General features: G+C 42.5%; 1 protein-coding gene across 1 annotated transcript in view; it reads left to right on the forward strand.

Annotated features, from left to right (window-relative positions):
• LOC311224521 (nck-associated protein 5-like) overlaps positions 1-24,392 on the forward strand; it is a 470,803-nt gene that overhangs the window by 117,037 nt on the left and 329,374 nt on the right. The window contains exon 2 of the mRNA XM_084309543.1: positions 13,697-13,840. Coding sequence (XP_084165669.1) covers positions 13,812-13,840 — 29 coding nt within the window. The 5' untranslated portion in view covers positions 13,697-13,811. The remainder of the gene's footprint in view (positions 1-13,696; positions 13,841-24,392) is intronic.

The raw sequence follows: 24,392 nt of genomic DNA on the forward strand, positions 1-24,392 counted from the left end.
ACAATTATCAATACTCGTATTTTGGAATATACCTGTACACCCTGCGGTATTACTATTGAATGATGTTTTTGAGTTTGCAGTGAATCCACAACTAAAAAGATTGGTTTTATCGGGTATCACAGTAGCTAAAAAACTGATCGCATCACGTTGGTTTCAACCGGAAAAAATTTGCCGAAAAGTGTGGTTTCTTACATATCTCGATGTGATATATCAAGAAATATCTACAGCAAGAATTCTGGGGCTCAATGAATCCAAAATGTCAATGTGGTTAGAAGTGGTGGAGAGAATAAAAGCTAGCTTATAATGGTAGTGTCTGGTTAGGAGTGAGGGATAATGGAGGTACTATCCAAGAGGGGGTCCGGGAGGGGGGGGTTTGAGCTGGAGCATATGTGTGTAGGGTTTTAGAAAATAGGTATTAGGGGTATATTATATACTAACATTTATATAATTGTAATTTCGCTGGATATACACTGTATACGGTTAAAATGTTATTATAGACTATTTTTGTTTTATCCTGTTTCTGTACTTGCATATATTATAACCACCTTTACTGAAAGTTTCATTATGCATTGTGTGTTGAGTACTGACTTTTAATAATTTTTTGTTTTGCAATAATAAAAAAAATATAAAAAAAAAAGAGCTCTAAATGGACAGGGACCTAGCTACATCGCCAACACTCTAATAAATTACACACCAGCAAGAACACTGTGATCATCAGCTGCTGGACTACTAGAGGCTCCCAGAAGCAGTCAAAAGAGGATCGGTAATGCAGCCTTTATCAACTATGCCCCAAAACTATGGAACAAACTACCCCAAAACATCAGGGAAGCCAACTCGCTAGACATCTTTAAAAGACAGCTTAAAACCTATCTCTTTGCTCAGGCATTTCACTGATAGATATCTGCTACCACCTAGTGGCAAGAGGAAACATCAGGGATATCCTGACACAACTTGTATTTACCTGCACTATTCTTACCCTGCCTACTCTTATACACTGCCTATCAAATTCATGTGTCGGTTATTGCACTTTTTACTTCTTACTGATGACTATTTTTAAACTGAATCATTTTAAACTATTTTTATTATTTGCTAGATCCAAATGTGAAACACTGTGATTATTTGTTCATGCAATAGGTCCCACTATTTAGTATGGGTTCGAGTCCCTGTGATCTAATATCACTAAAGTTACAGTGTGGGTTCGAGTCCCTGTGATCTAGTATCACTAAAGTTACAGTGTGGGTTCGAGTCCCTGTGATCTAGTATCACTAAAGTTACAGTGTGGGTTCGAGTCCCTGTGATCTAGTATCACTAAAGTTACAGTGTGGGTTCGTGTCCCTGTGATCTAATATCACTAAAGTTACAGCAATATGTACTGGGAAGTATGTTGGGAATTATAGGAGTATTACTGAATAGAGAGCCTATTAGGATGCTAGATCCAAATGTGAAACACTGTGATTTGCCATATCTTGCTATGCTCGCTCATGCCTGTATTTTTTATGTCCGTTCTATTTTATAATTTTTTTACTATTTTTAAACTGAATCATTTTAAACTATTTTTACTATTTGTGTTACTGAAAACTGTAAGCGGAGAGCCTATTGGGATGCTAGATCCTAATGTGAAACACTGTGATTCTACCTGTCTATCTTTTTATGCTCGCTTATGCCTGTATTTTTTACTGTTGTGAAGCACTTTGAACTGCAACCTCTGTATGAAAAGTGCTATACAAATAAAGTTATTATTATTATTGTCCCCCCCGTTGGGATGAACTTGGGAGTCTGTTAGCTAGCGTTAGCTAACGCTAGCTAGCTAGGTTAGCTAACGCTAGTTAGCTGTCCCTGCCTTTAGCTAAGCTACTAGCCGACATGGCTAGCCTGACTAAACGTTCTAACACGCAACAACTTTCATCTTCAGTCCATCTGCCGAACGTCCTCTTCGTCTTGGCATAACCTAATCACTATACTTGGTATTGATAAGCTTGCGGCATGCAGCGTTATTTCTTCTGCTCCGATGCTGCACATTTGGTTTTCAAAAGTAGGATGCTCTTGGCCAAGACATCCACTCGCTCCCGTGGATAGCGCTGAATAGACCCCGTACCTGTACCCCCTCCCCTCGTGGATAATACCGGTCTTCTTCACATCTCTCTACCGACTACCAGACCGACGCCAACCAGCTCCCCCTAGTGTTAGTCCTCCCACGATGCTTTGCACAAAAGTAAACGGGTCATTGAATGAAACCAATAGTATATCTGCAGAGCCGCAGAGCCCGGAACACTATTCTACAAACGTGTCTAATGTGAAATATATAAGCATGTAAGCAAAACTAGATTTTAGGTCTGTGATGGAAAGTGATTGTTAACATTCTATTTATTTTTATTTTTATAAAAAAAAATATATATATATTATTATTATAATTTTTTTTCTTCTCGCGAGGCCCCCCTTCTTGCGAGGCCCTGTGCGACCGCACTGCTCGCACGCCCCTAGCGGCGGCCCTGCCCGTCGGCAGTGCTCTGGTGAGTCTGAACAAGACCAGACTCAGAACTTTCATTTCATCATGGACTCTAGAATATTCACCAGTGTATCTTTGTTCTCCCTTAAAGGGACAGTGCCGATTTTAGTTTGTGAATAAATTATGCCCAGTTTTTGGCTAACTCTCATACCGGTCTTGTGTTGTTCTATTGGGGTTGCATACAAACCGTAACAGATATTGTCCAACTCTTAATTTCCGATATCAACCGTTACCGATATATGCAGGGTTTCCCCCCCAAACAAACTGAATCATTTCAGGTAATTAACAATACATATCTCTTGTCGTGGAATTAACACAACATTATGCATACTTTTGACAATAAATAAAATAAGAATTGCCTGCCTGGGTAAATAAAGGTTAAATAAATGTTAAACTTTTTTTTTATTTTTTTTTAAACCGATAGGCCTACCGATAATTTCCGATATTACATTTTAATGCCAATATCGGCCGATAATATTGGACATCCCTAGTAATAACTATTAACTGTATTAACTACTCCTGCCCAGGGGCCCCTCTCTCTCTCTCTCTCTCTCTCTCTCTCTCTCTCTCTCTCTATCTCTCTCTCTCTCTCTCTCTCTTTCTCTCTCAAAACAAAACATGAAGTCCCTACGCAGCTGCATCACTAAACCATAAACAGTGTCACCCTCCTGCAGCAAGGTACTGCTGTGGTTCTGTATCATTAGTGGATCCGCTCGGCATCACTCATGCACTGTCCTCGCACGTGCACGCGCACTGAATAAAATTCCACAAATGTACCTTTAATCCCAGTATTCGTCTGACCACACCCCTCGTTAGCTTACCTTCATAAGCAGGTGTGTGGTCACCTGCTCTCCTCCTTCTCGCTTTCACCACAAGGAAGTGCCTCGGTAGTACCCCACTTGACGTGTTGTTAGTTGAAAAGAGTTGTGACGGGTTTACATTGTGCTTAGTTTTTTCTTCTCTCATAACTGTTCAAAGGAAAAAGCTAAGTCATAATGTCTACTTCGGAGAGTAGACCCACTCTTCACCAGCGGTTCTCCATTCCCGCCTCCGTCGTGCGTTCTGGTGCGGGGCTGCTGCCACTTTCGTGGTTGCCGACCCAGCCCAGGAGGCAGCCGATGGGTAGTTTGCCTCTCCGAGGAGCCAAGACATCGGTGCCGTCGCTCCGGCGATGGCATGATCTCGACTCTGGTTCCAGGGAATCGTCCGTTGTTGAACGGTCGGTTCTTTTGGGTCCGGAGGATTTGCGACGCAAACTTTTCGCGTCTGCCCGTTCACGTCGCAAGATGGTGGCATGCAGGCGCGAACGGCCTGGGTTTGGGGAATTGCTGGAGACCAGCGAGGATGCGTCGGGCTCTGCATGTCCGATGAAAACTGAGGATTTCATGGAAGAGTCGGACGGATTCTTGTTTGAAGGTCCTGTGGAGGCGAGTATCCCTCCTATCCAGGAAACACCGGAGGGGGGAGAAATGGCTCCTTGGGACGCCTTGTTCGAGGATGTCGAGGAACCACCTCGGCCTCATCAGCAGGATGCCCTGCTATCAGCCACATCAGACTGTGGCTCCTCAATGGGTCGAAGCCTGCTGCATGTGAGGGATGCGGGTTCGGTGGAGGAAGGTCAGCAGGGGGAACTGCAGGCTTTGTTTCCCAAGCTCATGGCGGTAGCTGCTGCTGCAAACGGCGTGCCGCTGCCGCTGCCATTGCCTGCTCCTGTCCCCAACGATCTCATAGGTCATCTCTGGCAGCGTCGCCCGGTGAGAGGGGTGGATGTTGTCTACCCATTTTTCCCCTCAATGGGGGCCTATGTTCGTCAGGGTCAGGCGGTTTCTAACATCATGGGACTTACCCCCGCATACGTACCAGTTACGCGGGTGTCGGGGTTGGTCAAAGGTATGAGAGAGGGCGTGCCACGGCTTGATAGGCCGATGGCCGCTCTCCTCTGTTCGGATATGGTGTGGGAACCATTATGCAAGCCGGTTCTCCATGGAAGATCGGCTAGGAGATTGGCATATTGGGGTGACCAGTCATTTATCGCTGGTACACAATCGCTGGCTGCGGCTTCTAACATCACCCACCTGGCTAGATTTGTATCGGGGATATTGACGGGCGGCATGGATCTGACCGAGGTAAAATGCGATCAGATCACCCAGGCGGCAGGAGCTGTCCTGCATCTTACCCAGGTGCTGGCCATAGCCTTGGGGAAGATGCGCGCCCTGGCCACCCTGACCCAGCGCCACCTTTGGCTGGAGCAGGCTCGAGTGCCGGAGAAGAAGAGAACCCCTCTTCTGATGGCCAGCCTCTCCGATGCTGGACTGTTCGGGAAGGCCCTGCAGCTGATGACCTCAACGTGCAGAGAGATGGCAGAGGAGAGATCCGTTCTCCAACCCCATTTTCCGCCTCCCGTCCTTGCCGGTGGAGTCAGAAGGCTTCCACGACGTCGAGCTCCCTCCACCGTGCCTACCACTGCCTCCGCCGCCGCTGCTGGCCCCTCCAAGAAGGCCAGGAGGAGAGACGGCGCTTCTGCTGCCGCCGGCCCATCCACGACCGGAGGAGACGGTAGGGAACGTCGAGACCAGCAGACAGTTACCTACCGTCCCTCCGGGGCTCCTCGGGGTGGCAAGACTCGAGCGGTGCGAGGTGGCAGACGCCGCTAAAAGTGACTTTTCCCTCTGTGTCCCCTCTCCTCTACACCCTCCCCGGCCCCTCATGATTGTGTTTTTTGTGCCATGGAAATAAAGAGTTCCCCGATATAAGGGGAACTGTATTATTGGCCAAACAAACTGTGTGTTTCTTCAACAAATCATATGATGGGGTTGCGTAAATGTGAATCTGCACTATTACATTGAGGGATGAGTCATGTTGTGTTACGAGATTAGGCAAGGTCTGCAAGCATACACTCAGTCGTAGGAGGTTCTATTAGCCTGACGCTCCACATGCAGGTAGAAACTGGTGGTATTTCCATTGCTTGAACAAAGTAAATGTGTCCCACAACGCTGTTGTGTTAGTTGCAGTAATACTCGTACACACACGTTCCACGGCCTGGCCATTACTCTCTGTCAGCGTTTGCTATGTATGACATAGAAAGCGGGTGTAGGATTCACACACATACGACTTGTTTTGTTATAAATCCTGTTCACATTTGTGGGTAGCGGGCATTGTATTAGCTTACGCTATACATTGGCATTCTAACGAAGGTTTCAAAATGCTACAGTTGTTATTGTGTGTAGGGAAAAAGGGTTTTTTGTGAGGGGGTGTCGAATAAACCCCTCCTTTCCACTTGGTTGGTTTAGGAGATTTTTTCTCATTCTGCTGAGCCAATCAGGGCCGAGCCGTTCGAACATCTTGGCAGGGAGGGGGGGGGGGGTTGTCCTGACGTGACTCCTATTACAAACAGGTGCCATGTACAGGGTTTCCCCCCATCATAGCAATGTTGCTATGGCGACGGCTTCCGTGAGTTAAGATCTTTACGTAAGGTTGTGGTGTTAAGGTGTCGAGTTAGAACGTAGGGCTTGCGGGTCTGCTACGCTCGATTTATGTGTAAACTTGAGTCAGTTGGTCATGTGACTCACAGTTGGCATGTCTTTTTCATAACTACGACTCATGTGGGAAGGCTTCTGGGAAAGTTCGGTCTGTACTCTCTGACAAAAGGAGTGACTGGATGTAAAAAATAAACAGTTTTTTACTCCCAGCTGTGCTGTTGGGTTCATACGGTTGATGCTTCTTCTTTATTATTATAAAGAGTTGGATGAATCTATATGAATTGGAAATGGGGGACCCTGATGGAAACAAGACTAACGTCTTTCTCAGGTCTGCTCCCCTTAACAATTGTATGTATTGAGCCGTACTGTATTGTACCCATTCTGCAATCTGTTAAATAAAGTTTTCATTCATTCATTCATGGAGTTGGTTGCATCCCGCCCCTCTTGACGTTCCCCTGGGCGCCTTGGGGATTCAATAGATGGTCTACATAGCCTATTATTGATGTGGATGTGCCCGACGCACACATAGTGCTAGCTCGGGATGTTCTGCTGAACATTAAGCAACTGACTGGCGCGCCTTGGTTGCTTGGGGTTAAAACATTTTTTCAGGGGGAAAAATGCTAGGTCGGTCCGGGTGTCACAGGGTTAAGCGCTATGGAACCCTTGTTGGGTGCATTGTATTCTACACTGTCGTAATGGCTTACGGCCGTGCCAGCCTGTACATGCCCGATCTCGTCGGATCTCGGCCGCCACGCAGGTTGGTCTTGGTTAGTACTTGGTTGGGTGACCTCCTGGGAATACCAAGTACGGGGTGTTGGGGCTGGTTTTCCATTCTTGCGCTCTTCTCTTACGCATGGCGAAGAGGGGCCTGTTGGAGTGGTCTTTGACCTCCTCAGGGGACCCTGTGCTCCCCGTATCACCGGGCCCGGTCCGAAGTAATGTTTTCGTTGACCCGTAGGCCCGGGATAACCCTGTTGGAAACTGGAACACGGGTACTGCGGCAGTGCCGCAGGTATGTTTTGGAGTTTTTTTCCTGAGGGGTTATGGGACCAACCACCGCATAGGGTAACGACTGGGTGGTTGGTTCTCTGGTGTGTTGGAGCAGTGTCAACTCCCGGGTTAACCGGTTGAGGGTGCCCCTGCACGTTCATGACGTCTGCCAATCGTGTCAGCCTTCTCTGCCTCAACCCCTCTGGGTGCGGGTTTTTAAATGGAGGCTTGGTCATGCAACAATGCCAGCATGCGCCCCTTCCGCCGGGGCGGCTGTGTTCAGCTGTCCCCTCTGGCGCCTGTCTCGTCCGCAGTCTCCAGGCTCGGGTTAACAGCCTGTTGCCTGGTTTTCCCCGGTGCGCTGCCTGCTTCCGTTGGTTAACCTTTTTTGTGTGCTTACAGCCATGCTGACTGCCTGTTCTGCAGGGTCAGTGTGCCAGGCGGTGTACTATTGGGGGGACAGGGCCCGCTCGGCTGAGGGGCCTTTGTCCGAATACGCTGGCAATGTGGGGGGCGGGGTCACTAAGTGCCCACCTGGTGGGGTCTTGATGCTGGCATCATGGACTTCTCCGGGCCCCTGTTCCAGGGGGTCCAGTCCCTTTGGTGGGTCTGGGCCTTCCTTCGCGCTCCGCTGCTACGGCCTTGCCACGGGGTTGGGTTTGCCCTTGACCCCGTGTTTCTGGGGGCAGTAACGAGGTTGTTCCCTCTGTTCGTTCCCGGGTGGCATGCGGGTTGTGCGTGTGTGTAGTCGTGGGGTCAGGCCACGGTCTGCTCACCCTGTGCGTTGAGTTGCTTGAGTGCCTCTTCGCACGGTTGGGTCCGTCGCCCTCCCGGGAAACCTCTAATAGGGGGGGTGCCCTCCATTAGCGGGGGTCGGGGGGGCTCGGCCCTCCCTGTTCTGATGGTCGTGGGGGGCTTTCAGCGGGGTGTATTTGTCGGCCGGTGGCTCCGCTCGGCCTCCCTATGTGCATGAGTGATGCCGAACGGATCCACTAATGATACAGAACGTTGGGTTATGGCTATAACCAAGTTCTGTTAATTAGTGGTGACGCTCGGCATCCGACGCCGCTGCAGCCCTTGACCTCATCTTGTGGTGAAAGCTTGGGAAGGAGGAGAGCAGGTGACCACACACCTGCTTATGAAGGTAAGCTAACGAGGGGTGTGGTCAGACGAATACTGGGATTAAAGGTACATTTGTGGAATTTTATTCAGTGCGCGTGCACGTGCGAGGACAGTGCATGAGTGATGTCGAGCGTCACCACTAATTAACAGAACTTGGTTATAGCCATAACCCAACGTTCCTTCACATTGATCTCCCTCTGCATGTGATAAAGGGGAATAATAACCAAGCGTTATGTCCAGCCAGCTCTCCGCTACATTGCAACCACATTTAGCTGTCCATCTTTTGTCATTTACCTGCAGTGTAGTTCAGATGTAGTTAAACTGCCTTTTAGACCTAATTTCCAGCTGGTATTTTAACATGCAAACTGTATCTGGATATCACTGGATAATGAACGACCCAATATCGCCCCTTGCGTTCACATCTTGTATTCACATCCATTTTTCACCTATTCAGATACAGATCTCATGTTAAAACCCCTTAAGCCTGATCGGCCCTGTACAGGGCCGAGATTTATTTAACGTTGCACAAATATATCAATAGTTTGTATTAGTGATTACGTTTATTTTTCAAATGTAGCCAAGAGTAAAGTAGAGTATTAAAACCACTTAACTGGCATCCAGAAAAGTGGCAATTTTTTAATTTGAACTTGAGGACTGCATACTTTTTTTGAAAAGCGTATCTTTATACTTATAGCACATGCATACACCTGGTCTCTTAGAAAGATAACATTCTGAAGTTTCTGAGACAATAAAGAAAGATCACTTTTAGTGCTAATGAAATAGAGTAACAATTATGTCTGAACTTGAATTGTAGAAAAATGTACTCACGTTTTTCTGTAGTAGTTGCAATATCCAAAGAAATTATATCCAAATAAATTGGTATGAGCTGGAAAACCCTGTGGGTATGTAGTAGAGGTCCAGATTTCATACAAATCCGTTCATAAATGGGTGATGTAGAGCTATTTTTGTAATCTGTGTACAAAAGAAAAGTTCTCCAGTAATCCATTTCCTCATTGATGGCAATGTATTCCGTGTATTTTTCACTTCCGGTTTTCGCTCGTAAATTTTCACCTAGATTCGCACAACTCCACGTGGGGTATCATTGGAAAGCGACACTCATTGGCTACAACGCTGTCCAATAATTCTCACAATCGGTGAGAGAGCCTTGACTGGAATATCGTGTTTATATCTCACGGGTCGAACAAACCTCAACGTTATTGCCATAAAATACAACGTATATTGTTTCTTTACCTTCCAAAAAAATAAACTCAATGTGACTCAATCCGGTAATTTTTGGACGCAACTGTCGTCATTATACAAAAGTAACTGTACTTACATTCACATTCTTTGCTGCCCTCTACCAGGCTCCTGGTGGTACTACATCCAGATTTAACACTGGTATTCGAATAGAGGAGATCTTGGCCTTTCAAATTATGTATCACTTGACCATATAAAGCCATGTACAGGCCTGGCATTTTATATTCTATATTCATATTTCATATTGCATATGTCAGGATGGCAAAATGCTGTACTGTATCTACAAAGAAAACCTGTAAATGATCTGCCCTTTGATAATTTGCTTAGCTTTTTATTGTACTTTTTCTCAAGAAGTAGCTTTTGGTCATTGTTAGCATGGTGTTATTCACCGTCAAAGATTAAAAAAAAATATATATATATAATAATAATTTATATTCTCCTTTGGTTCATTACAATTTACTCAAGCATAGTAACAGACACAATATAGCTGACACTGGGGTCCCTGAGGTCCATAGATGTCCCTAGATACCAAGAACATGCAAATGGACCTTGTATACACATCACGCAATTTTTTTTAGAACATACATAGAACGAGACATCACAGTACAGTAGACTTAATAACAGAGACATTAACAACAATAGCACTAACAGTAATAACAACAATAATGACAGTGAGAATAATAAAGACATAATATAAACTATAAAAGTACATTAAACTATAAAAGTACGTACCCAAGTAAACAATTCTTAATTTACTTGGGTACGTACTTTTAGGCGAATTTTCTGAAAATATGGCTAGAGTTTAACAGGTTAATACCAGGTGTAAATGGGGTTCTATATACATAACTTTACTTTCTGGATAGCATTATGAAAACTTTAAACATTCCCAAGCAGTAAGCTAATACATCTTGGCACCCTGGCTCAGGCTTACTCATTTGAAACATTTTTGCCTGGACAACAATTTTCAAATGCAGTCTGCCTATCATTTGTTTTCACGTGATGTCATAATCTCTCTGAAGCCATTATCTGTGGCCAATTGACCTATCTCAAACTCTGCCCTCTTTTCTTGATCAAACAATTATGATTGTAGGATCAAGAAAAGAGGGCGGGTTTCAGATAGGTCAATTGGTGTCCCTCCTCATGAACATTCCGTTAAACACAAAATGGTGGACCTGAGAACAATCCAGAAAGACCTACTGATCGCTGGCCCATTTAATCCCAAACAAAGTCTCCCCTGCCACAGTTAGAGGGGGGGGGGGGTGTGTAAAGAGCAAGCCCAGAACTCTTTGGCCCAGAGCCCCAGACTGATAATCACCAATTATGGGTCATTTAGAATGGTGAGCCAATTAGCCCCAATGGTCTAGTGTTCAAAAAGGAATGAATGCTCAAGGTGGTAGAAAAGGACACAGCCAGCGATATCACCCCCCCCCCCCCCACACACATACATACATACATACATACATACATACATACATACATACATACATACATACATACATACATACATACATACATACATACATACATACACACACACACAAGAGCACATGCCAGCCTGTCAGTTCATTTTGAGAGAAGAGGTGAATATGCTTCATTATGCAGTATAGTATAGCAGTGGAGTAGTAGATAGGCAGTGTTATTCCCTTTTACAGATATGGAATACCAGCGTACATTAGGCCAACCAATATCTACCATATCAAATCTATTTTCTGAATGTGTGGCACAGCTTTGTTCAAGCTTAGCGTTCTCCAGACAGACATTCTCCCCTGAGGATGAGTCGTAGGTTAACACCTTTATGATAATTGTACTAGCATTTAATTTTTTGCCACAGCGACTATTGCTGGGGCTTCTTTTGACTCTTATCTTATTACAGGTATTTGGTCCCTGTATGTCATGTCATGGGTTGGTGAGTTAGTTGAACTCGCAACCTGTCAACTTTGGGGAAGACACGGCGCAAATGCTAATTCACAACTACGGCATGTAAGATAGAGGGAGGTAAGGGTGGGACTCACGCTATGATACGATACTGGTAGTTGGCCCGATTGTTTCATCTACGATACATCACGATATCTGTGTAACTGAAGAAGAAAAAATACCTGTATATTGTATTGTAACTCAGTTACTTTTCTACTCTGCATTGTATATTGTATATATGTACATTGAACACTTTTGTGGCCCGTTCAGCCGAACACACAATTGGAGGGGGGCTTCCCACTCTCCAGAACATTTACAACAAGCGGTGCATGGGTAAGGCTAAGAGAATTATCAAAGACTCCAGCCACCCAAACAACTGCCTCTTTGAACTGCTGCGGTCAGGCAAGCGATACAGAGTCTCATGGCAAGCACAGAAAGACTCAGAAGAAGCTTCTATCCCCAGGCCATCAGGATGCTCAACGAACAATAACACTATGTAACAACCATCAAATGCACTCACAGCACACACATCCACACGCACACACTCACTTTAAACAAACAACTCACTGCAGCACCCACTTTACACACTTTAGATTTAGAACACCTAAACACACTTTATATTTATTGGTAAAGAATTTGCACTACAACCCATACCTCATCACACCTTACTGTAAATTGTACCTAAATTGTACCTCATCCCATTTCTCCTTTGTGTAGCCGGTCTGCAGCCTACTCCTCTGTCGAACGTGTATTGGAAGTAAACACAGGCTGTGATTCCATTTTCAGTATTTATGCCACCTGTCAAAACACCCAGACAGGCACATATTAAACATTGGCCAGTAGATGGCGTCAACAGCTCACATGCTAGGTGATGAGCGACCATCTTATCCCTTCAAACATCCAGTAGAGACTCATATTTTTTATCAAACACTGAAATAACACATTTATAATAAAACAATACAATAAAATAATGCAAAATAAACAATAGAGTTCCTCCATTTACCTGTCAAAACACCCAGACAGGCACATATTAAACATTGGCCAGTAGATGGCGTCAACAGCTCACATGATCTGCAATGGGGAAATATGTCACACAGTCAGGTCGAGGCCTACACAACTCTCAGACCATACTACTAGCCTAATCAACATGTGTCATACACAAAAGATTGTCACCACTGCTAAATAGCTTTACAAAAAGTGCACAACTGCTCATCTTTAACATAGATACTATTATATACAACTGGTTCATTACCCGGCAACTTATTTACACATTTAAACCATCATAACATTCTTTTAGACCAGAAATATATTTACAGGTGATGAGCGACCATCTTATCCCTTCAAACATCCAGTAGAGACTGATGTGAAGAGGGAAATACGAAAGGAAATACGTCACTTCGGGAGGAAGTGACAATTTCAAAATAAAAGACTTTGAGAATAAAATAATAATAATTGAATTAAAATAAACGTGAGGGAGGGATTATTTGTGGAATACATAACAGTATATTATATATACCTGCTACATTTGCACTATATAGTATATTGTATATTAGTATATTGTATGGTAACTCAGTTACTTCTACTCTACATTGAACATTGTACATACAGTATGTACATACTGAACACTTGTGTCTACGTACGTCACTTCTATTTTATACATACTTGCTATACTTATTTTATTTTATACTTATCTATTTTTGTCTAGCACAGTCTCTGGAGCGTAACAGAAAGAAGCATTTTGTATAAAAGTATTCTGTACTTCTGTATGACAACTAATAAAGAAACTTGTCTATGTACTTGACTTCTATTTTATACTTATACTTATTTTATACTTATCTATTTTTATCTAGCACAATCTCTGGAGAAAAACAGAAAGAAGCATTTTATATAAAAGTATTTTTGTATGACAACTAATAAAGAAACTTGAAAACTTGAACCATAAAAAGGCAAAAAGCAGGAATTATGAACGCTTTTGTACAAACTGGCCAATTGTACATGAAACAAATTGCATAGTGCCTCTTTAACACACACTGACCACAACTTTATTATTAACTATTCATTATGTCCCCAACGGAAAACCTTGTTACCATCTGCTATTTCATTTTCAGTCTGTTCACCTCATTCCAATCAGTTTTCCTGCAGCAAAATGGGATTGCCAAAAGAAAGATCCATACCAGGCGTCACTGTAACAATAATATCGGCACGCGAAACCTTGCGATATACAGTATTACTGTATCGATCCCCCCCCCCCCCTAGAGGGAGGTGAGGTGAGAGGAGGGCTGTGTTGTGTTTATCCTGTTTTCAAGTAAATCGATTGACAATTGGTGTTCAGTCACACATCTGAGAAATACATCTGAGAGATACTTTGCTCACTTTGAATTCTCCTCTTAACAGAAAAAAACTGTTTTTATTCCCCTCCCCCCTGCAGCTCCGCCGTTGACACTGATCCATAAAAATAATCCCAGCCGGAGAGCATCCAACATCTGGACGTGGAGAGAAGAGCGAGAGGGAGAGAGAGGCGGGTCTTAGCCTGGGGACGGCAGATGGTGTCACTGCAACAACACTTCTCCAGGTACTGCCAACAACCAAACAGCAGGATAGATCTCTCTCTCTCTCTCTCTCTCTCTCTCTCTCTCTCTCTCTCTCTCTCTCTCTCTCTCTCTCTCTCTCTCTCTCTCTCTCTCTCTCTCTCTCTCTCTTTAAAAATCATGTTATCTCTTTATTATTAGGTAATGTTATTGTTTTATGTCTAGTCTAGTGAAGGACACAAGTCTTACCTGAGTGCTTAAATTAACCAATTACTTTGAGTGTAATAGTTAGTCTTGAGGTACCTGTTGCCTACCTTACTCTACTATTTCAACGTTAGGGAACTCAACCACTAAATTACTTAAATGGCTTATTCCAACCTAATTGTATGCGGTTCAACCAACAACACAGTCACTAATTTCAAACAATCGAAAATCGTACACAAGGCAAGTGTTCACTTCATACATGAATATTCACGTCCAGAATGAATAACAATCAATTTGATTCGCTATAACTTTTAACTGAATTCGGCAATCATTACTGTTATACCTAAAGAAGGAAAAGACCCGACAGACTGTTCATCGTATAGACAAATATCGCTCTTAAATGTAGATCAAAAATTATTCACATCAATTATAGCAACCAGACTCTCACATATACTACCTAATATAATTAACTTGGACCAAACAGGATTCGTTAAAGATCGTCTCTTAAGCGACAATGTGCGGCATACTCTTAACATCATTGATTATGCAGTACAAACAAAGCAACAAATGCTGACATTGACATTAGATGCTGAAAAAGCCTTTGATCGGGTGTCATGGCCCTTCATATTTGGAGTATGTGAGAATTTTGGATTCCACCAAACTTTTATTAAATTGATTAAGGGAATATATAAAGAACCTAATGCAAGAGTAAGAGTGAATGGGACACTCTCTACGAACTTTATTTAAAAAAGGGGGACAAGACAAGGGGACCCATTATCGCCCCAAATATTTGCTTTATGCATAGAACCCTTAGCCGAAAGCATAATGAAAAATATGAGGATAAAAGGTCTCACAATAAAGGAAGATGAACATAAACTAGCACTGTACACGGACAACATCATAGTGTAACTTACAGATATATATATATTTCACTATCAGAGTTACTTGATGAAATTACAAACTATGGGTTTCTGTCTGGATATAAGCTTAATTTAAATAAAACTGAAGCTATGGAAATAGGTGACCATTTGGAGAAAGACTTCAAAAAACTGTTTAACTTTAAATGGGACCGGAACAAAGTGAGATATCTGGGAATAACTATACCTAGACCATCTACATCAGTGTAATTATGGAAGTTTGGAGAATTCTGTAAATGAAGATCTGAAGGGGTTTATCCTTCAAATAAATTTCAAATAGGTGGAAAATTGTACCTCTCACTTTATTTGAAAAAATTTACATTATTAAAATGAACATCTTGCCACATTTTCTATTTTTATTCCAAAACATGCCATTATACATCACACCGAAATGTTTCAATGTTTGGGAGGGGCTGCTGAGAAAATGTATATGGGATGAAAAGAAGCCTAGAGTCAAACTCAAAATCCTGCAACAAAAAAAGGAGGGGGACTTGCATTACCTAATTTAATTAATTATTATTATTACGCAGCACAGGTAAAACCGATTCTAATATGGATGAAAAATGAGAGGAGACCCAAATGGAAGTCAATTGAGTTGAATTTAGTGGAATCACTCAGCACATTGATCTTCTCTAGATATAAAAAAGCACAGATCAAAATACACAATTACTCTATATATAACACATTTAAAATCTGGAGGGAAATATGTAAAATAAATCAAATTAAAGAACAAGAAATGATCAGACAAATATCATGGGGCCCAGATTTTTCTCCCAACAGTATTGATGGTTTTTTTTAAGACATGGGAAGCTAAGGGCCTCATACGTTTCTATCAAATGTACAATGAAGGAGTGGATTCTTTTGAAAATGTAGCTAATAAATATGCCTGTCCTAGTAATCACTTTCACCGATACCTGCAAGTAAGAAGCTACTTAAGAGAAAAGGTCCAAATTAAAACTCTTGAAGATCTCCACCCCCTTCTGAAATACATGATAAAGACTCAACAAAGCCATAACCTCAAAAACACAACTAGACAAATCTACAGAATGCTTCAAGAAAACAAAATTGAAGATTTAAGCTATATTAAAAATAAATGGGAGAAGGAACTGAAAACAAACATACCAGATGAGGAGTGGAATCAAAGCTTTAAAGATATCTTCCATTACATAAAATCACCCTTTTGGCAGGAGTATGCTTGGAAAATAAATATGAGGTACTTTAGAACACCATGGAGTATGTCCAAATTCGCACAAAATGATCCCGGCTGCTGGAGGGAGTGTGGAGAGAAGAATGCTGACCATACACATATATTCTTCACATGTAAAAAAAATACAACTCTACTGGTCAGATATTTTAGACATAATGGAACAGATGTTCGAGAAAGTGGGTATAGAAAAACATGATATACTGTTAGGAACACGGCCCAAAAACCTACAAAAAGAAGAATTATACTTATTTTTTTTGAGAGAGCTGCAGCACTTAACACTATCAGTGCCGACCTTGTTTACCTTTTTACCCCGTTGAATGCCATCATCCACTTCAATGTTAGCGTTAAAAACGCATAATCTATGTTTTAAATTATGTGTCTAATCTGCCCGACTTGTTTGCAGTCAACATTGTCGAAACGGATTATTTTTTTAATCGGTTCATATCCTTTTTATAGCATTTCGAAAAGCTATCGTTCTCTCGAAAATTTCCGGAAAATTTAAAGGGGCTATGTACTATAAATGTCATTTTTCAGTCTCTAGCATTGTATTATAGTAATAGGAGTTCGTATCAATGTGTTATAGTGTCTAAATACCATATTGGCGGATTGCTCTGTTTCAGCTCAGCCCCTTTCCTCCTCCAGTAAATCAGGCCATTTTGATTTGAAGGCCTGAGTCACGTCATTCGGGCTCTGGGTAGCGCACAGTGATGCGATTGGCTCTGTGGTTGGAGCTAATGCCCGCCCCCATTCTACCTAGACTAGACAGCGAGTGGAGGAAGCCACTTCCTCAGCTGCGAGGCGGAGTGGGGCCCGTGCGCTCTGGAGGGAGAGAAAGGAAGAGAGAGGGAGAGAGAGATGGAGAGAGAGGGGGCACTTGGGGGGGGGTACCTGCCGGCCGCGCGCCACACACCCGCAAACGGGAGATTGAAAGGAAGAAAAAAAAAAACACAAGCTGCCGCGTCTCATCACCGAGAGCCGAGAGGGAGAGAAAGGAAGAGAGAGGGAGGGAGGGAGAGAGGGGGCCTTGCCTGTCTTTTTTTTCTCTCTCTCTCTCTCTCTCTCTCCCACCCCCTCCCTCTCTCTCTCTGCCGCGTGCGGACTCATCACCGAGAGGGAGAGAAAGGAAGAGAGAGGGAGACAAGGACGCGAGAAGGGGGGGTGCGGCAGGGGCTGCAGCACCCCCTGCTGGATGGGAGTGTAACTGCAACTGCAAGGTTGTTTTGGATTTTATTCCAAATTTGGGCCCTAAACCGAGGCTACTCATGTCACAGAGCGGAACGGCACTGCAGATTTACCCTACTCTTGGAATTCATTCAGATCGTCATCTCGATAATGCAGTGTTATTAACAGCATGTAGCCGACGCATGAACCGGTTGGGATTCGAATAGACGCGGCCTGGAAGCGTCAATGCGGAACTGAAAATCCGTTGGTAAAAAAAATAGACACAGCGGCTGCGCCCTGCCTGGGATAGTTAACTTTTGGGACGCTGAATTCGCAGTAAAGGAATATATGAACAAGCCAGCAGAACTATCCGAGCCCCCGGAAGGGTGATCGAAGACCTTTTGCATGCCGGCGAGGCGGCGATCATGTATGCGGGGAACGAATTGCAGAGGGAGGGCGCAACAGCCAGGTGGGGTAAGCTGGGCTGTGATGTGTGCATCAGAACGGTTACTTGTCTCCAGGGCCGCCTGGGAGAAATGCGAGGCCCTGTGCGAGATTTAAACGCGAGCCCCCCCCCCCCCCCCCAAATATATATATATATATATATATATATATATATATATATATATATATATATATATATATATATATATTTTTTCCATACAGTCAACATATTCTTAAATAATAGCGCTGCCCGAGGCTGGGCATGATACAGTCAACATATAGCAAGAGAGAGAGCGAGAGAGAGCTCCCGTTCTACAGTCAATATACAGTGTACAGAGAGAGAGAGAGAGAGAGAGAGAGAGAGAGAGAGAGAGACACATATTGGAAAGAAATTGAAATGCTATTTGGCCCTAAACAGAGAGTACACAGTGGCAGAATACCTGAGCACTGTGACTGAAGATCCTTGACTAGGTACAGACTCAGCGAGCACAGCCTAGCCATCGAGAAAGGCCGCCATAGGCAGACTGTGTGTGTTAGAAAGAGAGAGAGAGAGAGAGAGAGAGCATGTGTGTTTGTCGTGTGTGTGTGTGTTAGAGAGAGAGCATGTATGAGAGATCCAAAAGGACAAAGATCAACACTTAAATCCAAAGAGAAGAGGGTCTATACCAGAGAAAACAAAGCAGCAAGGAGCCAATGGCCGACATCAGCTAAATAGGCTAGCCAGGTAATGACACGAGGCCACACACAGCTTTGACCAACGGCCCAACGCTACCCAAGCTACCCAAAATTCACACACAGCACACAAATGTTGTGAAGTAACATGTTTTGCCTGGAAAAAAACATTGTTATTAACAAAACATTCGGGAGGGGAAGGAAGGAAGAGTGGGGTAATGTCATTACATTTTCATTCATCTTACCTGCACCAAGGAACGCAGGGCGAAAGGCCGCAACACAGGTCTCCACGTTGACGAAAGGCCTCTCGCTGGCGGGACAAAAATAAGCTATGGCCGGAGCCTTGTCATGGTGCAGGCCCGACTACATCTTCTGTCAAAGATGATGTCGTAGTCAGAGTGCCAGAACCCCCTGCTATTCTCACGGCTAATGTCAATGGTCGTAGCACAAGCTAACAGCTAACTCTAGGCTAACTGATAGCATCAAGCTAACGTTCCCAGCCGAGCGCAGCCGGCAGCTAACGTCGTAGCTAAACAGCTAACTGGGTAACAGTTAGCTCAACCCGGCTATCGCTAACCATTAGCTAACGCAGAAGCAAGCTATGCGGCTACCACTGAAAAACTGTAACGTGAGAAAAGCAATACAGGTGCTGACACCAGGCCACACACCGTTAGCTACTACTACTACAACAGCTAGTCGGCCAGTTTGGCTCCAGAGAGAGAGAGACAGAGAGAGAGATCCACGGCGGGAATAGAATAGAGGGCATTAAAAACTCACCAAACGTCCAAGAGGATGGAGACAACCGCGTGGAGTTGACGAAGTTCATCTGCCGAACGACCATCATCTTCATCTTGGCTGCACGCGCTGTCTCTAGGTTAGCTAACGCTAGTTAGCATTTAGCCAAGCTAGCTACTAGCCGACATCATCATGGCTATATCCCGACTGAACCACACTTAATATTATAACGTAGCTAAAGCTAACTAGCTGTCCCTGTCTTTAACCGGGATGGCTAGCCTGACTGAACTGTCTAACATGCAACAACTTTCATCTTCAGTCCATCTGCCGAATGATGTCTTCTTCATCTTGGCTGGCATCCAATGCTGCACGCGCGAAATAGTCCGACGCTAGTGATGGGTCGGTCATGAGCGACTCGTTCATAAGAGCCGATTCATTACCGTGAGCGTGAGTCGAATCGCTCACGTCTGGCAATGAGTCGGTTCACGCCCCCCCCCCCCAGCACGCACACAGACGCACACAATGAACTCAACAGATGCTACCTGGCTGTAACCCCTCCCCTCATTGAAACCAATTCTGCTGCCTGCAGAGCCTCAGAGCCAGGAACGTGTCTAATGTGAAATATATAAGCATATAAGGAAAACTAGATTTTAGGTCTGTGATGAAAAAGGGCCTCGCGGGAAGGGGGGCCTCGCAAAAAAAAAAAAAAAAAAAAAAAAATTATTTTTTATTTATTTTTTGTCCGAGGCCCCCCTTCCCGCGAGGCCCTGTGCGACCGCACTGCTCGCACACCCCCTGAGGCGGCCCTGCTTGTCTTGCACCGTTGCACGCTCAGAGCGCGGAGTTGGGCAGCGGTTTTGATTGAAAAGTTTGATTGAAAAGTTTATTAACAGATTGCAGAATGGGTAGAGTACAGTACAGCTCAATACATACAATTGTTAAGGGGATGCAGACCAGAGAAAGACTTTCGTCTTGTTTACATCAGGGACCAGGGTCCCCCATTTTCAATTCATCATAGTATCCTCTAGTGAACGAGAGTGTTGGTTATGACGTGACAGACAGTGGAGCTGTTTGCAGATAGCGAGCATTTTGACGTGTTGCGTGGTGGCGATGTCTCGCAGACAATACAACTACAAGTATAATTATATAATATATATATTTTATATAAAAAAAAATTATATAAAAAAAAAAAAATTATATAAAAAAACGATCGATATCTCAGCACCCCCACTCCCCGCGGACTTTTCGTGTCCCTGGAGGGAGAGAGGGGGCCTTGTCAATAACGGCTTTTCTCTCTCTCTCTCTCTCTCTCTCTCTCTCTCTCTCTCTCTCTCTCTCTCTCTCTCTCTCTCTTCCCCCCCTCCCTCCCTCCCTCTACCAGTGCAGACTGTGGACTGACTGTCACTCAAAGTGCTTATGGGCGGAGCCAGGCCATAAAACAATGCATTTTTTTGAAAAAAAAAACTTACAAATGTCTTCAATAGACTAACAGGAATTGTGTAAAGTTGCCCAAATAGTGCTAGGAATAGCAGTACATAGCCCCTTTAAATATTCTCCCATAAACGCCATTTATTGGAATATTCTCGAATACACTAGACACGTTGTCATTTGTCGACCCACACACACACACACACACACACACACACACACACACACACACACACACACACACACACACACACACACACACACACACACACACACACACACACACACACACACACACACACACACACACACACACACACACACACACACACACACACACACACACACACACACACACACACACAGTAAACCCGAATAAGTTTCCAGAACTTAAAAAAATTGAGGCCATACCATGCCTCAATTTTTTTAAGTTGATAAACTCAAATGTTTTCAGTTGGCTAAGACTTACAATTCTCAGTTAAGGCAACTCAAATATGGTCTGTTACTGTGACTTAAGGTTCTCAGTTAAGTCAAATCAAATATGGTCAGTTACTCTGACTTACAGTTCTCAAGTGGAGTCAACTCAAATATGTTCAGTTACTGTGACTTACAGTTCTCAGTTAAGGCAATTCAAATATATTCAGTTACTGTGACTTAAGGTTCTCAAGTGGTGTCAACTCAAATATGTTCAGTTACTGTGACTTACAGTTTTCAGTTAAGACAATTCAAATATATTCAGTTACTGTGACTTAAGGTTCTCAAGTGGTGTCAACTCAAATATGTTCAGTTACTGTGACTTACAGTTCTCAGTTAAGGCAATTCAAATATATTCAGTTACTGTGACTTAAGGTTCTCAAGTGGTGGCAACTCAAATATGTTCAGTTACTGTGACTTACAGTTCTCAGTTAAGGCAGTTCAAATATGTTCAGTTACTGTGACTTAAGGTTCTCAAGTGGTGTCAACTCAAATATGTTCAGTTACTGTGACTTACAGTTCTCAGTTAAGGCAATTCAAATATATTCAGTTACTGTGACTTAAGGTTCTCAAGTGGTGTCAACTCAAATATGTTCAGTTACTGTGACTTACAGTTCTCAGTTAAGGCAGTTCAAATATATTCAGTTACTGTGACTTAAGGTTCTCAAGTGGTGTCAACTCAAATATGTTCAGTTACTGTGACTTACAGTTCTCAGTTAAGGCAGTTCAAATATGTTCAGTTACTGTGACTTAAGGTTCTCAAGTGGTGTCAACTCAAATATGTTCAGTTACTGTGACTTACAGTTCTCAGTTAAGGCAATTCAAATATATTCAGTTACTGTGACTTAAGGTTCTCAAGTGGTGTCAACTCAAATATGTTCAGTTACTGTGACTTACAGTTCTCAGTTAAGGCAGTTCAAATATATTCAGTTACTGTGACTTAAGGTTCTCAAGTGGTGTCAACTCAAATATGTTCAGTTACTGTGACTTACAGTTCTCAGTTAAGGCAGTTCAAATATGTTCAGTTACTGTGACTTAAGGTTCTCAAGTGGTGTCAACTCAAATATGTTCAGTTACTGTGACTTACAGTTCTCAGTTAAGGCAATTCAAATATATTCAGTTACTGTGACTTAAGGTTCTCAAGTGGTGTCAACTGAAATATGTTCAGTTACTGTGACTTACAGTTCTCAGTTAAGGCAGTTCAAATATGTTCAGTTACTGTGACTTAAGGTTCTCAAGTGGAGGCAACTCAAATATGTTCAGTTACTGTGACTTAAGGTTCAACCTTAAATCCATGTGATTAAGTTAACAGAACTCAACGACATTGAGGCCATCCCATGCCTCATTTTTTTAAAGTTAATCAACTACAATTTTTAAGTTAATCAACTCAAATATTTGCAGTTACTATAACTTAAGGTTCAGTTTTAAAATCCATGTGAAAAAGTTAACAGAAAAATAACTACACAAGCACATTATATCAACTTCAAACAACTCTTTTATTTTTTTCTATTCAAAGAGTATAAAAGAGTATACATATATAATCTGTAGGCAATGTACAATAACACTGTAAACACAGTACACTGTTTTTGGACTATATATGTTAACAATACCGACCAGGTATTAGTGCCTTGCAAAGTGCAGATATGAAGTTTTCCCCTTTTTTTGTATGCATTTAGGAGGTTTTGTTCTTCATCGAAACTATTTATCTTACAAAAACATTGTGTTACAACTTCAAACTCTTTATATTTATTTCTATTCAAAGAGTATACATCTATTTATCTTACAAAAACATTGTGTTGCCCTCTCCAACATTATGGCAATGTTAAAATTGAAAATATATATATATAGAAAATATATATAGAAAATAAATACATGCATGTTATAACATGTACATACAATGTAATGTATATTACACATTTAATCCCTCTGGTCACAATAGTGTAATAATGTTTGTTATAAGGCTCTGAAAATGTTACTGAATGATGTATCAATGTATTTCCAGCAAATATTGAAATAATAAAGGGGCTCAATATGTGCAGTGCACATGACCAGAGCCGTTTACATCCTGGCTGAATTACTCAAATTTGTATAGTGTGGTCATAGAATGAGCAAACATGTTGACGGCAACTATTGTGACCGTTGGGATAACACAGTGTATCTATGTACAGTACAGAATAAAATGTATAGATTATCTGAAAATTGTCAATCCGCTTGGCACATGTAAAATTCACAAACGTTGTGCTGTATATTGGGTCCTGCCAATGTGGAACCAAAATACCAATCCACATTACATGCTATACAGCTGGCAATACTGTTAATAGTGCACATACCTACATATGGAAATGCAGCTGCATGTATTTGCTCCATGATGTATCATGGAACAAGATGGTGTTTTCATTGAAAGAGTTAGTCAGAATGTCAGAGGCACCATCCGTCATTTAGAGCAGGCTATGTTTGCAGAATGATAACTAGAACACTACAGTACTCTGTACTAAGAACACTATACAGTACACTAACTATACTGCCCTGTCAAGGCAGACCGCAGTAACTTCCAAACAGTGAAACTGAGAAAAATGGCTTTAAAGTGTTTTGACTTGCCATCCAAAATGTGTTATAGGTAGATAGATGATAGTACCCAGATTTAACATGTATTAATGAAGTAATCTTTAGGCATACAAAAATATGACGTAGTTATTTTAATTAACCCCAAAAAAGCAGATACTGCACTCTGCTGCACGATTTTCTTAAATAATTATACAGGTAATGTACAGGCAAAGTGCAGTAACTTCAAATGCAATGTTGTTTTCCCTCCAGCTTTCATAACTTCACCTAGCCATTTTATTTGGATCATCATCATTCCAATATATTCAGGTATTAAATTTCATTTTCAAAATGGCTAGGTTAAGTTATGAAAGCTGGAGGGAAAACAACATTGTATTTGAAGTTACTGCACTTTGCCTGTACATTACCTGTATAATTATTTAAGGAAATCGTGCAGCAGAGTGCAATATCTGCTTTTTTGGGGTTAATTAAAATAATTGTGTCATATTTTTGTATGCCTAAAGATTACTTCATTAATACATGTTAAATCTGGGTACTATCATCTATTTACCTATAACACATTTTGGATGGCAAGTCAAAACACTTTAAAGCCATTTTTCACTGTTTGGAAGTTACTGCGGTCTGCCTGGGTTTTGAGTGTGATTTTGTAGTTACTGCAGTTTTTAAAACCCCATATCTCCAAAACTGAGCGACATTAACATCTGAAACTTGGTCACAAGATAACATTTATTGACAAGGTCAATTTCACTCATAACTAAATTTTTACTTTTTTCAAGTTACTGCGGTTAGCCC

This window comes from Notolepis coatsorum (assembly GCF_963971535.1).
Source record: "Notolepis coatsorum genome assembly, chromosome: 3".
Classification (NCBI taxonomy): domain Eukaryota; kingdom Metazoa; phylum Chordata; class Actinopteri; order Aulopiformes; family Paralepididae; genus Notolepis; species Notolepis coatsorum.